Below are 15,673 nucleotides of genomic sequence, written 5' to 3' on the forward strand. Positions count from 1 at the left end.
GCATCAAAGCATCTCAGCTGGTATTAGGAGGTATCATCCCCTTTGAAAGAAAAATGGCCAAAGATTTGGAGCAATTAAAACTTGTCCATTGCCCCGAAGTGATGCTATTGAGAAGGTCAAACAAAATCCTGGACAGGTAAGCTCAGGACCACATGCTCTACCAGACAAATCATGCAGATTTTCTCCCATAGACACTGGGGAGTGTTGCAAGGTACCTAAGTAAGGACTGACATGATCAAAGTGACAATTCTTGAAGATAAATGAAATGTTCTGACTGTATCATTTTTAAAAGAATAACTGGGTGGCAGCCCACCTCCTCGTCCTTCCTTTCTCCTCATTTCCAGGGGTTGAGGGTTCAGGCCCTAAATACCCGCCCTGAGACTCCACGGTAAACTCAACATGCATAGATCCAAGTGCAAGCAGCTGGGAGACTGTAACGATTCCGACAGCCACTCAAGAGAAGAGCATGGCGCAGATGCCCCAAACCATTTACAATATGGCTTAGGGTCCAGCTGAAGCCAGATGAGTTTTCCAAACAGCCATGTCAAGAAGCCATTAATGCCAAGAAATCTCAGAGAAATAACTTTTTACAGCCTTATGTCTACAAGGCAGGTCTCCCTTGAGCTCTGAAATGCTAATGCTCTATGATCTGCAATCAAGGTGGGGCAACTGAGATCAGGAAGCCAGCAGTTCCATTTTTTCCAAGTCCAGTTTCCAGAACTAATCTGTGTGCTAAGTTTCTCCTCCATTATCAGTTCCCTCCTCTCCAAAGGTCCAGAGTGGAGTCAGGGAATCTTGTGTGTGTGTGTGTGTGTGTGTGTGTGTGTGTGTGTGTGTGTGTGTTCTGCTGCTTCCTCTGAGATGATTGAAGAGCTAAGATTCAGGCCAAAGACCACTTTGGATAATTGCATCCCATCTCTCCACTACTCTTCCTATGTGACTGTCCTTCTTGTCTGGTCCCACCTGGCTGTTTTAATCAGTCAAGTGCCTCTCTGCTACCATCCTCCAAAAGCAAAAGGTGCCAGTGACCTCAGTCTCAGTCCTGAGCCCTGGCCTGGGCCTGCCTTGATCTCTCCCTGACATGGTTCCCATCCCAGCAGTCTCTTACCTTCAGGCTGGTCTTCCTGTTTGGGGCCTTTTATCTCACCCTTTGCATGTAAACAGACCCTCTCCAATTTGGATATTCTCTCCATCTTCAACCTTGACTCCGACTTTCTTTATATCTTGCTGCCTATGGCTGCTCTGAGTCCACTTTGACTTTGGGGACCTTATTTATCCATGATTCCATGTCCATGGGTAGGTTCCCCAACAGGGCTAACCCAATGCAAAAGCTTGACCTGGCCTCTTCTAATTCCATTGTCCTGGAAACTCTAGGCTTACTGGACAACATAAGGAGCACATCAAAGCTTCTAGCTGTGACTGCCTTCTGCCCAGGTTTGCCTATGCTGTGCGGTGCCTTTCTGTGTGATTTCATAGGAAGAGGCCTAAGCTTGAAAGCAGAAATCTGATTTCCAAAACCACAGTTATACCCTTAAGTGGCTCTGAAACCTTGATAAGTGGCTCCCCCAACTGGGACATGATCTCTTCATCTGTGAAAGATGGGAGATTTGAACCCAACAGGCTTGGAGTCATCTGCTTGCTCCATATTCCTCCAGGCAGACCACTGGATGCCAAGAGAGGGTCACAAGTGCCCAGGCTGAGTGTCTATCCCAAATGAGCAGATCCAACGTGAAATGATTCTTCTTCATAGTGGCTTGTTGTCTTTTGAGATTACTTACGATGTAGATAAAAGTGATATTAAGGAGTATTTACTAGCTGGGTACCACGGTCATCATGGCTAAGCACTTGCAAATACTTCTCATTTAATCCTCCCACCAGCCTGAGGTGGCTACTAGTATCATCTTGATTGCACAGATGAGGAAGAGAAGCTTGGGAATACTTAATAATGTGCCCAGGCCACACCTTCTGAAAGGCAGAGCGAGGATCTCTACACAGTAGCCTCCTGACCAAGTGGAAAGGGACCCTCCAGAACCCAGCCAGCCCCCTCCCTGTAGGGCTAACAAATAGAAATGCCAGAGCATGGCATTCACTCTTACCAGTTACCGAAAGCTGAGGCTTTCCCCACAGGCTATTTACTACTCCTGTTCACCACACTCAATTGTTTGTCCTATGATTCAGAAAACTCAGCAGCACTTTGGACATCTTTTCTCAGCAAGGAACATTTTTCATAACTTCACAGCACAGGATCATAACGTTATTGGACTAGAAGGAAGCGCATCCCTTCCCATATCTAACCTCCTTTTATAGATACATAAAGAGGCTCTGGAAGGTCAGGGTACCCATCTATGTCATAGGAGGCCAAGAAGACACAGTCTTCAGAACATACTGCTCCAAAGATAGGCAATCAGCATGGGTGTCCTGGCCTGCTGCTGCCCAGCTGGGAGGGCTGAGTCTTCTTGCTTCCATGGGTCTCTTTCTCTCTCTGGTTCTTCTATCTCTGTCTCTTTCTCTTTCTCTCTTGTATAACAAGGAGAGCAGCATTTACCTATATGCTTTTTGTATGGGAAAAGTGTTCAATATATGCGAGCAACTATTGATCTTTCTCATGTCTGACTAGGTATGAGTCCTGGTCCCCATGTCTGGTCAGTCGTTGCTGCCATAACTGCAGGTCCCTCAGAGTCTCCAGCCACCACCTCTCTCCTAGCTCTCACTCCCAAATGAACATCCAGTTAAATATGTCTTCCAGTGCAGGGTCCGGCCTTAAATGCCTGCACGGTGCCCTCCACCCCACAAGAAGATCCATGAATGTGTGCTGTCAAGGAGGCTAATCTACACCAAGAAGTAGCAATGAACCTGAGGTGACTCCTCATGTGGAGGTGGGGTGTCATGGGTATTCGATGGTGGAGGGACTGTCTGCTTTCTGGAGCAGACAGACCTGGATGGGAGTTCTTGTCCTACCAGCTCTACCTGCCTCATGGAGCTTGGGAGAATATGGGTGGAAACTTGCTGGTTTTGCAGACTGAGACACATACTGCACAGGGCTTGGCAACCATCTTTTTAAATTAAATGAGATATAAACTATTAATAGATTCCTGAGAAGGGTGGATAGAGACCTAAATAAAAAGATGCAGAGGGGGCAATTTTCATTTGGAAAAACTTTGCCTGATGCTGATTTGAGGGAGAAGATAGACAGGTATGAGGTGCCTGGAAATGAAGACATCGTTCAGCAGAGGAAAAAGCCAGAGAGGTGCATTTAACTGGGGGAAAGGAAGTCAGATTGCTGAGCACCTCCTCTGTGTCAGGCCTTCTGTCTGCATTGCATTATTTAATTCTTAAAACTGTTTTAAAATAATAGTAGTAATAATCCCATTTGCAGCCAAGAAAGACTAAGGCTTAGACAAGTTAAATAATAGTTTCAAGGTCACACAGTGAGGTATGGGATGCCCTGTGAAGCTCTTTCTTCCACATCCTTCTACCTCGCTGGGCACTAGCGAGGAACCAGAAATGGCTATCAAGTTCTAAACTGACCACCACTCTTTCCCATCTTTGGCAGCCCAGCAGGGGAGATAATCATGTGCATTTCTCATACTTTCATCCTCTCTAGATCATTTCTTTCCTCTGTTTGGTCATCACAAGACAGTCGGAGCCATTTCTCTGAGTTAAACTCGTGTTGTGGAATGTCAGGGCTGACTGTCCGCATCTGCTCTCAGGAGGCCCTCCACATGGGACTGCTGGCACCAACTCAGGCCTCCATTCATCACGGAGGCCAGTGTCACAGTCTGCAAAACCAGCCCAGACCCCAGTGTGGAGGAAAGAGCCTCACTGGCTCCAAATCTGCCTCCGAGCCATTTGGCAGACCTGTGGCTCCCAGGATGCTTGCCCCTCATTACCCAGAAATGCTCCCCAGCAGCATGTGTGCTGAGAGCTGACTTCCATCATTCTGACCTTGGACCCGTAATGGGGGGACGGGCCAGGGGCAAAATGTGCTTGCCAGTAGCAATCTCTCTGCTTGGTTGAGCTCACCAAGGAAGAAAAAAATAGAGTCATTTCTTTCTCTGGTGGTGGTGGTTGTTATCGTTACAGCGAGATCTACCTCAGGGGCAGTGAGTTCCATTTGCTATATAAGTGAGCGCCGGAACATTAGGAAGAACACAACACTCTGCCTTCTCAAGCTCTGTGCTAAAATTGCTCCAGTCTGTGATGCTCAGAAAACATGCCCGGAAGGTCCAGCAAGGCTGGGGTGGAATGCTTCACTAGGGTTCTTCCCAGCCCAGGAGGCTGTCGGCGGCCTTCCTGACACAAGGTTCTGGTGCTATGAAGCCCCTCCTTTGAAGCCCACTTCGGCTCCCATGCCTTCTTCCCTGAGTACCAACTCCAGCTCTGAGCTTTAGGTGACCTACACTGTCTAGCCCTGCTGCATCTCTCTTCCAACTTGTAATTGTCAACCCCAACATGCGCACTAAAACTCCCCTGCCTTCATTTATCTATGGGATCATTCTTTCTTCTCCCTCCTTCTCCAAATCCCAGACTTCCTTTCAAAGTCTGCTCAATTTTTACCTCGGCCTTTCAAAGGCTCTGACTATGCTCAGTGCCACATCCATTCTTTCAGATGGAGGTGTGCTACCTTCCTGCCTTCGGAGTATGGAATTCCCATGATCTCTACTGGTGATCAGGTGTGCTTTGCTATCTTCTCCCTCAACTGCAGTACAACGTCCTCTCCTTTGGGTAGTTTCTTCATCTTCCTGCTCCTACTACCAGCTCTGTCCTAGTCCCTGTGCCCCAGACTGACATCTAACCCAGAACAGAATCCCTTTTCCTAGGACATTGAGCAATGAAGTCCATTAAATGACCCCATCAGTGAAATGGGACTAGCATCCCAGGTGCCAGCAAATGTTTTCTACATTCTTGCTTCAGCTCAAACCAGAGTTTAGAAGGGGTTTTCTTTCCTTACTTTTTAGCTCTGATGCTTCCATAATATTCTTTATGGAAAAATCTTCTATACACATGCATACCGACACACATAAAACCTCAAATCAATAAAAAACCAATTAAAAAAATATGTTGGACAAACAAACTTCTAAAAAGTATAGTAAGTGGTTAATTTTTATTATTCCTCTTAAACGCATGGATAATCTTAGTGCAAATTCTATCTTTATTTTTAAAAATATGATATACTCGATGCAAATCCTAAAGGGCACTTTGGAGAAAAGCCAGGCTATAGGTTTATATTCTCCCCATTTTCAAATAAAATGCAAAAGAAAAAACTAGTAATCATTTTAATGAGCCTTTAAATAAATTCTTGGCTAGCGCATGCTGCAGTAATTTATACAGGGAACCACATACATATATTTGCTGAGAAAGGGACTTTGTGACTAAAGAGTGAATTTCCAAGAATTACTCTAGATTCCTTTTCCTTTAAGTGATTAGTTTGAATCGAACCAGGCTTCATGGCCTCTCCATCACTGGGTCACACTCGCAAAGGCAGATGGAAACTTCTGAACCAAGTGTCTTTCCCTCATTGATTCTCCTTTCTTCTGACTTCTTAGCCCCTGATGAGGTCTGATTCTTTCCCTTTTGGGGAACAAGGGAGGTGGTGGACATGCCAAGAAGAAAAACATTGGGGCTAGGAATCGGTAAACAAAGGAGGTTTGATCCAAGTATAATTTGTTTATTTCTTCCGTTCTTCTTTTCACACATTTTCCTCTAAACACATCTCCTGACACGTTGCTCTAGCCTCTTGTATAACTATGTTAATTTATGAGGCAAGAAAAGCGAGATGGCTGTGAATTAACAAGAGTGGGACCATTTCTCTCCATCAGTGGAACAATCAATCTCTGAGGCAGGCAGCAGGTTTCGTTTTAAGAGACAGGGAAGAAGATGGAAAAAGAGGAGGTGGCAGCGTGCCTCCCGGGCGAGGCAGGATGAGAGGCTCCTGAAAGTCCAAAGGCTCTTGGAGCCACATCCTCCCCACCAACGTCTGGAAGCAGGCAGCTGGGCAGCAGAGGCCAAGCCCCCTGTGGTCAGCACCAGAGGCAGAGTCAGGTAAGGCTCATGGGGAGCCTGGATTCTAATCTATAATCAGGATGCCAGCAAGTAGGCCAATCAGCACTGGTCCCCAGCAAGCAAGTCTATGCAGTGTTATCCTTTGGCCCTAAAGAACACTTTTGCAAATACCAAACTTTCACCCATAGACCGACTTATTACCCAGAATATGGGATCAAAGTAGATCTGATATAGGCTTCCAGACCCAAACCCTGATCTCCACATCCTAATCTATTGAAAATATTTCAAAATACAGAAATTTTTTTTAATCAAAATCTACATAGAAAAATCTCTTATTAAAATTAGAATATAATAAGGATGTCCAATAAAACTGGCTACCCCAGGGCCTCATTTTCACATCATGGCTATCTGGAACTTTATGGTGGAAGGGCTTTATGGAAGGGCTTCCCGAGCCCCTGCCTGGCCCACATCCTCCCTGGTAGTACCCTCTGGCCCCTGCATGCGCGGAACTTGAAGTTGCGGGTCTACGTATGTAATCATTTTACCATGTGCATTTTGTCTGCCCAGGTAGATTGCACATTTCTGAAAGCTGGAACCTCCCCCTCAAAACACTTTGCTCAGAGTTACACACTTAACAGATTGCTTAACAGCCTCAAATTACCTTTCCATGTACAGTTTTTTTCCCCTGCATTGACTTGCATAAGAGACTTCAATATCTGTGGGTGGAAGGAGTACTAGCCTGCTGTTTACTCTCCCCGACCCTCCAACAATCCTGGGAAACATGGATCAGAGAAAGCGGGAGTCCAACACTTTAAAATTCTGCGTTATGTTTTGTTCAGAGGTTTCCCTGAGGTGTTAAAGAGAGCTCAGGTTTTCACTGCCGTACCTGGAGAACCACACAGGCAACAACCAGCACCGACCCCACACGCAGCACTCCGTCAACAGCTTGACAGAGGAGGCTTGCTCATGGAAGAAATCTGACTGGTAATTCCCACTGTATTTCTGCAGGGTAGCCTGGAAGTAATTATCCTTCTCATGGCAAATCAATTAGGAATGGAGGATCTCACACTCCCTCCTCCTCTGAGAAGCTGCTAATCCTCTATCACTAATGAGCAGAAGATGCCAGGCAATAGGTGACTCCTAATAGCAGGATGACTACAACTCACCTGCTCTTGGTACCTGTGCTGTGGCAGCTAGCTTCTACAGTCAGTGATGAATGAGGATCCTGGACCCCCATTTGACTAAGAGTTTTACAAAAAGCAAGTGGGCTACCTGTTGAGCCTCAGTATCCTCATCTGTCAAAGGAAGATGAAGCTACAGGCTCAAGGAACTCACAGTGAAATTTAAGAGTATATAGTGGGGCTGGGGTTGTGGCTCAGTGGTAGAGTGCTTGCCTAGCGTGCATGAGGGACTGGGTTCAATCCTCAGCACCACATAAACGTAAAATAAAGATACTGTGTCTACCTAAAACTAAGAAATAAAATAAATATTATTTTTTAAAAAATAGTATATAGTAGTGACAATTTAAAAAAAAAAAAAGAGTATAGATTAGTGAACTTAGCACTATGTCTGGAACATATCAGAGCTCAGCCAAAAGAAGGCATCATTCTAATCTGATGGCACACCATGCAGTCCCCACCGCACATACCCAGAGGCAACACACTTCTACTCTGCCACACTCCACTCACATTCCTTGGCAGTCAGACCTGTGCATTCTCTCTGCCATTTCCAACGCATTGTTTCCAAAGCTGCAGATGGCAGTCACCTTTGAGCCAGAGCAAATAGACCACAACATGCCTTCATTTCCCTGCCCACTCATGGATTCTTTCTCAAAAAGATTCACTCCTGGGAATCAAGCCCCTCCATGGTAGAGGCCACAGTCCTCACCCTGACTGTACAAACCACAACTCTGGTCATCACAGACTTGACGTTGACACTTGCCATTCTGCAGGAGCTTGAGGACAAGACTCAAACGGGAGTAATGAATTCTTTGGACCCAGGGATGTTTATCTCCTTCAAAGAGAAGAAACCGGTCAGCCCCGATCAAAACAGGGTCCTTCCTCCAGGAGGCAAACCCTACACGCTCCTGCTTCCAGAACTAATACACTGCTCTTCATCTTTAAAGTGCCAAGCTCAGAAACATCCAGAAATGCTGGGCTCTCTTAACAAAGTTGGGCTCAAACCCAGGTGATGAGCTAATAGGCTGATGACCAGAGAAAGGCAACAAGCCAGGGTTGCAGAATTCACGTCAAATACAGTCAGGCCAGGTCAAGGTCATTAAAATAAAGCTGATGCCACCACACTATGAGATGGTCTAGAACAACTCCAACTGGAGCAGCTCTGAGCATTTCATATCAATACCCTCATTTAGAAATATGATAATATAGCATGCTCATTGCCTGTGAGAAAGACAGTAGCCACTAGCCCACACCCCGATTCCCATAAGGAAGCCCAGCGTTACAGAATGTATCTTGATTAATTTGTCCCGCCCCAAAAAAACGCCACTGGGAAAGCTTGTTTCAAATCCATCGTGTATGGTAATAGGGCCCAGGACTAATTTACTGGAGTCCATTTCCTTATCGAGCCTGCTTTCTAAAGTGGATGAGAGATTAGAGAACAATGTAGCTAAACCTCCTAAAAAGGAGTTTAGTGAAGTAGGTGCTCTTATTGCTAACTGAAAGTATTACTGGTGGAAAGAAACTACATGAATGTAAACACTTCTGTTCCTACCTAATGGCTTATTAGCTATCTGTATTTGGAGATTTTATGTTGTCAAAAAAAAAAAGTGTTAAGAAAGTCAACAGTTAGCTTTGGGAGCAACTATATAAATACAAGCACAATTTACTGTTTTGCCAGGGGCAACAGATCTCATCTGATGTATTCATAGCCTCCAAGGAAAGCAGCAGCCATCTGTTAAATAAATAACTCATTAGGTGAAAAGCAACTGCTTCCACAAGATTAACTGAAAAATCTGCTGGAGTCCACTGCCATTAGCGGCTGGTGAACATGGGGAGCTAAAGATAATGTGGGTACTGAAAGAATCAAAAGAATCCAGGTGACCACAGTTTACCCTTCCAGATAAATATAAGAAGGATTTTTTTTAAAGTGCACTGTAAAGTCATAATGATGCAAAGCTCTCGATTAATAAATGAGAACATTTTCATTTCTATCAACCTGTCATTTTGCCTAAGAGGGTGGAGAAAGGGGAGTTCTGCTAAACCCAACACTCTAAGACAAAGCTATCATGTAGATTGTATGTGTCATTCTCATCCTGAGTCTCCAAATACGATCTAAGCTACTTGGTGCAATGAAACAGATCTAATTTCATCTTTCCTTGGATGATTCAGAAAATACTTTAGTATCACACAGGGTCCTTATGAACATCAATATATATAGCATTTGTCTTTTCCCAATCTGAGAGTGTGTGTGTGTGTGTGTGTATACTTTCAACTTTCTGGGTGGCAGTGTCTCCTAGGTGGCAGTTCGCTGTACTTTAGTGATGTTGCTCAGATTAGATGAATAAAATAGACCTGAATTCTGTTTACTGGGCAATAATCCCTGTGAGAAATTGCTTCAGAAAGCCCATTGCCTGGTTGTCACTTTGAAGAAGGACAAATGGGGACTGCATTTCTGTGCTGGTCATTTCCAGACCACAGCACCAGACTTTACTTGTCCTTCCTCTCTCTCACTTCTAAGAACTTCTAAGTTGCACTAAGGAGAGTTGACAGTCGGGAGCAGAAGAAAAGAGCAAAAGACCAAAAGAGGCATCAGTATGATTGTTTCCAAGAGGCGACACACAGGACAGATGGAAACTAAACTAGATGTAAGCAGGAGTGACCCTACCTGTGTCACAGAGAAACATCCTCCAAAAACAGCTCATCTGTCACCTCCATGAAAATATGACTGGCCTTTCTGTTGTCCAGATAGAGGTTAGAGATCAGGGCTAATGGGCATCACCATGTACCAAACACCCAGTTCCTGCTCCCTGAGAAAGGTACACTCCCCCTGGGGCTCCATTTGACCCCAAGTCACTCATGAAAAGATGGGAAGAAAAACAGAGTGGGAGTCATGAGATGAGCTGCCACTAATGAGTTGAGTAACCTGGGTGGACCTCAGCTTCCTCCTCATTGAGGAGATGAGGGTGGAGGGAGAATTAATACAGATTATCACTGACTCTATTCAGTCAACTTTCATCATGTGTCCATCATAAACTAGTACCAGCTGCTAGTTCTAGATCACAGAGCAATTTTGACCCCTTGGGTCAAAAGAAAGAAAAGGTGAAAAGTATAGGCTTATGTGAATAACTCTTTGCTGAGAATCAAGAGTTTTGAGTTCAGATACTGGTTCTTTTTTCTACCTAGACACATGGGCATTCTGGATTTAGTTTTCTCATCTGTAAAATGAGGCTGTTATTATAGACAAATGATTCTTTTTTTTTTTTCTTTTGGTACTGGGGATTTAACCTAGAGGTACTTTACCACTGAGCCATATCCCTGGCCCCACCTACCCCACCCCCTTTTTTTTTTCCATTATGAGACAGGGTCTCCCTAAGTCATGTAGGGCCTTAGTAAGTTGCTGAGGCTGTCTTGAACTTGTGATCCTCCTGCCTCAGCCTCTCGAGCTGCAGAGATTACAGGTGTTCACCACCATGCCCAGCCTAGATAGGTGATCCTTAACCAAGACTCCATTGACATCTTGGACTCTTGGTTGGGATTTGGGGTGTTCACAAACTCCTCATTATATATGAAAACTTGTGTGGCAGAGACAAGTTTCTAAGAGGAGGCCTAGAACTTGACTCACATTTGTAACATGGTCACAGTTCACAAACGAATAGATGAAATGTATAATCCCTCCCAGCTCTAAATCCTGTAACTCAAATAACAATACTGAAAATGTAAACATGACAACCCTTTGAGACCCGGAAAACTAACTGCTCAACTAAACCCAGTAACAGGGGTCTCCACAGCCATCCTAATAATCAAGGCTTTGGTATTTGGCCAATGGCATAGTCTGGGGGTCTGGGAAGCCCTGAAGCTGGCTGGACCTTTAGGCTAATCCATCATTGGTGTTGAACCAGGAGCCAGCAATTCTGCTTCCTCTCCTTGCTGTGGGGATGTAGGGGGCACTGAGGGGAGAAGAGATGGGATGTATGTTAAGATGCTAAGGGTTGGAGTCAGAGCTGCTCTGTGTTGAACTGCATAAGTAATCATTCTCAGCCACAGTCTGGACTCTTCCATGTTGGAATCAGGGGTCAGATATATGTGCACTGTGTGAGGAAGTTCACTCCTGAGCTGACCTAGATGAAGGAAGGGTTTGCAAAACTACTGAGAAATGAGATTGAACTGCAAGAGGAAAGCCTGAAAGTGTAATTATTTTTTTAGCTTTTTAGAAAAATTGAAATAACCTTTAAATGGCCATTTTGGTGCAGGTTTGCCTAAATTTCTAAACAGGAGAGCTTTCCTAGCTGGGAAAGATTACATTTACCCAAATTCAATACATGGTACAGTGTTTGTTTGCTATAACCAACCATTGCTCCATGGAATCCAGGCCTCCTCCTCCTAGTAGGTCCCCATGGCCAAGGCCTGACCTTAGATGATGTCACCCTGCTTGCTAGTCCCAAAGAAAGAAAGAAGCAAAGGATCCAGAGAACCAGCACTGCCCTCTGGCTCAGAACTAACTCAGGATAAAGTTGCAGATCCAAAAGTCACCTCTCCTTCCCCTGGCAAGAAGGGGCTCCCTATGAATAAGTTTCTTTCAGAAACTAGACCAAGGTGGAGGCTGTGCAAAGACTCAATCAGAATCCAGCAGACCCATGCTTGAATTCTAGGTCTGCTGCTTAGTACTGTCTGATTCAAGCTGGAGTATTACTTAGTGTCTCTGAGCTTCAGCTTCTTTACCTGTGAAGTGGGATAAGAATCACGTCTTCTCCATAGATTCCTTGTTAGCATAAATGAGGTAAGACATGCAAAGCACTCAGCAGTGAGCCTGGCACAGGGGAACCCTTTACATGCTATATAATTTCACAGGTGGCTGTTCTGCTGCTGTTGATATTATTATTATTGTTCCTCTCCAGGCTGTTAGAATTACACTGTACGTGAAGTTCTGGGCATATAAATCAGGCACTCTGTAAGTGACTCCATGATTACTGGGCTTTTTCTAAACTCCTGGCCCTAAGCAGCCCTGCAACTCAGCAGGAGAGTCCAGGGCCTCCTGACCCTGCCTCTTACCTTCCTTTTGTTGGTGGGATTGACGTAGAGGTAACTGAGGACAGTCTTTAAACCCACTTTGTCATTCAGCTTTTCATAGGTGGTGCCGTAATCTGTTGACCTGCAGTAAAAGAGAGAAAAAGAGAGAGAGAGAGATTGTTTTATCAAATGGGGTTTGTGTTTAAAGGGGAGCCAGGCTGTCCCCTGACCTGTATCTTTGTTCCCAAATCACATGAGTGCTTAAAAGTGTTCTTTAGAGATAAAAAGCCCCATTAATTTGAGAAGAGCAATTAGACTAATGCACCTGCTTACTACCTGAGCCTGCTCCCCTTCACTCCTAGTCTTTCAGAGAGACCTACTTTTTTGCCCTTTGTGAAGTTGTACGATAAAAGGAGCCACTGGAGACTGCCTGCCTCCCATGAGGCTCACTCTGTGGCTCTCTATAGGGTGCTGAGCAGGGGCATAAATTCCCTCCAACCAGCCCCCATACAAGGATGGGGAGTGAAAACCATAGGGAAAGAGGCCAGACTGTCTCCTGAGGTCACAGAGTGCAAACAACTTTACACCTCCTCTACCAATCCTGAAATAAGGGGTCCCTCATAGAAACAGGAAGTGCTCGCTCAAGACTCTGTGCAGTCCAATGGCCCAATAAGACCCTGCTGGGCAGAAGGTCCGATGCTTTAGAGACCTTTAGGAACAATGGTCCATGGTGGTCCACAGTGAAAAGTCAATGGCATGGAATTGCTTCTAGCAGTTCATCATCCTAGCCCAGTTATCCTTTGGGCTACCTGCTCCTCCTTTAAGCCTAATTTCTAGTGGATCGGCCTCACTGCTGAAAACATAGGTAAAGGCTCAAGGAGTAAAGGCAGGCAAACCTCTGTTGGCTCTTTCTCTCCCATGGTGGAGAAAGGAGAAAAGGTGGCAAACAGTGGGATGTGACTGGCCACCGATCCAGCCACACTTTCCACCTAGTCCTGCTCCCACCCACCACACGCCTCCCTCTTCCCAGACCACCCATGTCTTCAGTTTCCCACCTCCTTTGACTCAACTTGACACACTTCTCCAACTCAGGCTTTAGCGATCCACTTAGTTTTTCTGGAATCAAATGACCATGTGACCATCTGCATCGTGCCTCTCTTTCAGTTCCTGACTCTGGCTCTGAGCCTCCCCTGATGTTGGCTCCACCTGATGTTGGAACCACCCACTCCTGCCCTTTCTTTGAGACTTTATCCACCTTACCTCTCTACTGTGATCCCGCTTTAGGCCACGGTTAGCTGGAGAAGACTAGTTAGCAGAATTACATGATGACTTATCTCCACCTCCATGCAACCTGGCGGATTCCTTGTCTTCAAGCATGAAGCTAAAGTGCCCACCTTCACCTTCCCTGCTGAGGAAGGCTTCCCTAGCCCTCTTCCCATACCATTCACCTCTCTCCTGTACCAGCACACATTTCCCCCATCCTTCTGCGTCTTTGCTAACTCTGCAACAGGGTCATGATCATTTCCTTTACTTTCTGTTTCCCCAACCACAAGGTAGACTCCTCAAGGATAAGGAGCATCACTGAGGACTAGGATAAGGAGGAATGTGAATGTCGGCTACAGCAAATCTATTTCATTCCTAGAGCTGCAGCTCTCTTCTCATGACCAGATGCAAGTTACTTAACCTGCTGGCGCCTCAGGTTACCTGAAAGATGGGAATACTTTAATCTCACATGACACTCATAAGGATGCAAAAAAAATAAATAAATACGTACATAAATAAATAATTCTTAAAAAATTTTGAAAGGATAAAAAATAAAACAAACACCACACATGACAAAGCTCCTAACAGGATGCAGATAAATGGAAATGACTGAAATGTTAAAATAATAAATGAAAATTAAAAGGCACTTGTTCATTTCTTTTTTTTCCCCAAAAGGTACAGAAGGCCTTATGCATCACACACAGCCAGCTCACTCACTGAATAAACAAATTTCAGGATCTCCAATTCCTTCCTTAAGCTACTGGTTCCACAGGGGCATCAGTTCTGCTAATAATCAGACCCCCAAAAGCTGAATCCTCATGCTCTGTCTCCTGCATACATCAGGCACAGGGCTCTGGGAACCACTCCCAATCTTGCTTTTTGCCTTTATCTCTCAAAACCAGCTCAGACTCTGACTCTTAAAGCTTCTGTCTTCTAAATAACTTCAGTCCCTAGTGTCCTTTCCATTTTCATGCCATTGGTCTTGCAACAACCCCCAACTCAGGTGTTCTCCCTCTCCATCCTCATGCTGTGAACAGGTTGTATTTCAATGGCCCAGATCTGTCCACCCTGCTTCGTGGGAGTAATCAACTACTACATGTGTGCAGTCCAGCTTCATCTTACAAGCACTGTCGTGTAAAATTTGGCTTTGACCTCTCTCACTAGACCCATTTCCAGCCACCTGCTTCTCTACATCTCTCTCAGAAGCCTCACTAAACTCTTCTAAACATGTCCTGTGTTTCCACTGCCCTCCACCTCTGCACCTCTCATTCCCTTTGCCGGAACCAGCCATCCCCCCACTTCCTCTTCTTGGCAAATTTCTCTCCAGCTTTCAACATCTAACTCTAACCCTGTGGCCCTTCTCACTTTCCTCCTAGGAGCTTAAACACAATTTCCTGTGTGTTCTCATGGCCCTTGGCACATATTTCTATTTTAGCACTTATCCTGTCATTTGAGTGGCACTATCTTTATTCTGAGACCTCCCCCTTGACTGTGACTCCCTTACATGCAAAGAAAATACAAAATAAGTTGGCTTTTGTATTGTTTGCTTAGTCTTTGTTTATGAGAGCAAATAAATGAATGAATGAAGTTTTCCAAACATACTCACAAGTTTTAACCCAACTACTAAAGTTAGTGGTAACTCAACAAATAGCCACACCTAGGAAACACACTTGATACTTTGGATGCTGGCACAACTGGTGCAGAATGGTACAATCCAGCAGTGTCTACTGCCAAGGAAGGCTCTATAATTCACTCATACTAGAATTAATGTTAAATGACCAATCAACCACCGCCCCGGGGCAAATGGTGTTCGCCGCGGCAGTGCAGGAGACAAACCATAATCTTTAGAGGCTGTCAGTTGCATACTTTTATTAATCCAAATAAAATCTTTTATAGAATGAATTATTTTTTGATTTATGTTCCTTAAGGCATAAAGACAGCAAGTATGGAGAAGGAACATGGAACATTAAATCTGAAAATCCGACTCTAGGGCTGATTCTAAAATGACTCAAAGTGTCTCCCTGGACAAGCCCCTTCTCTAAACCTGTAGAAGAAAAAATTATTCTGACATTGTTAAAATGGTAAGGTAGGCTTCATTCAAGACCACTGCAACACGTATAAGGCCCACTGCAATGGGGTTTTGCAGTAGAGGAGAGAGATTGGACTCAACTCTAAATACAACAAGGAAAAGTGAAATTTATAGTCAAGGAATGGGGGGCAGA

At 44.8% G+C, this 15,673-nt stretch overlaps 1 protein-coding gene across 1 annotated transcript in view; it reads right to left on the reverse strand.

The window, feature by feature from the left end:
• Positions 1 to 15,673, reverse strand: part of Sorcs3 (sortilin related VPS10 domain containing receptor 3) — a 579,229-nt gene that overhangs the window by 308,406 nt on the left and 255,150 nt on the right. Inside the window, exon 3 of the mRNA XM_027930160.2 lies at positions 12,231 to 12,330. Within this exon, the coding sequence (XP_027785961.2) occupies positions 12,231 to 12,330 (100 nt within the window). The remainder of the gene's footprint in view (positions 1 to 12,230; positions 12,331 to 15,673) is intronic.

This window comes from Marmota flaviventris, chromosome 4, assembly GCF_047511675.1.
Source record: "Marmota flaviventris isolate mMarFla1 chromosome 4, mMarFla1.hap1, whole genome shotgun sequence".
NCBI lineage: Eukaryota > Metazoa > Chordata > Mammalia > Rodentia > Sciuridae > Marmota > Marmota flaviventris.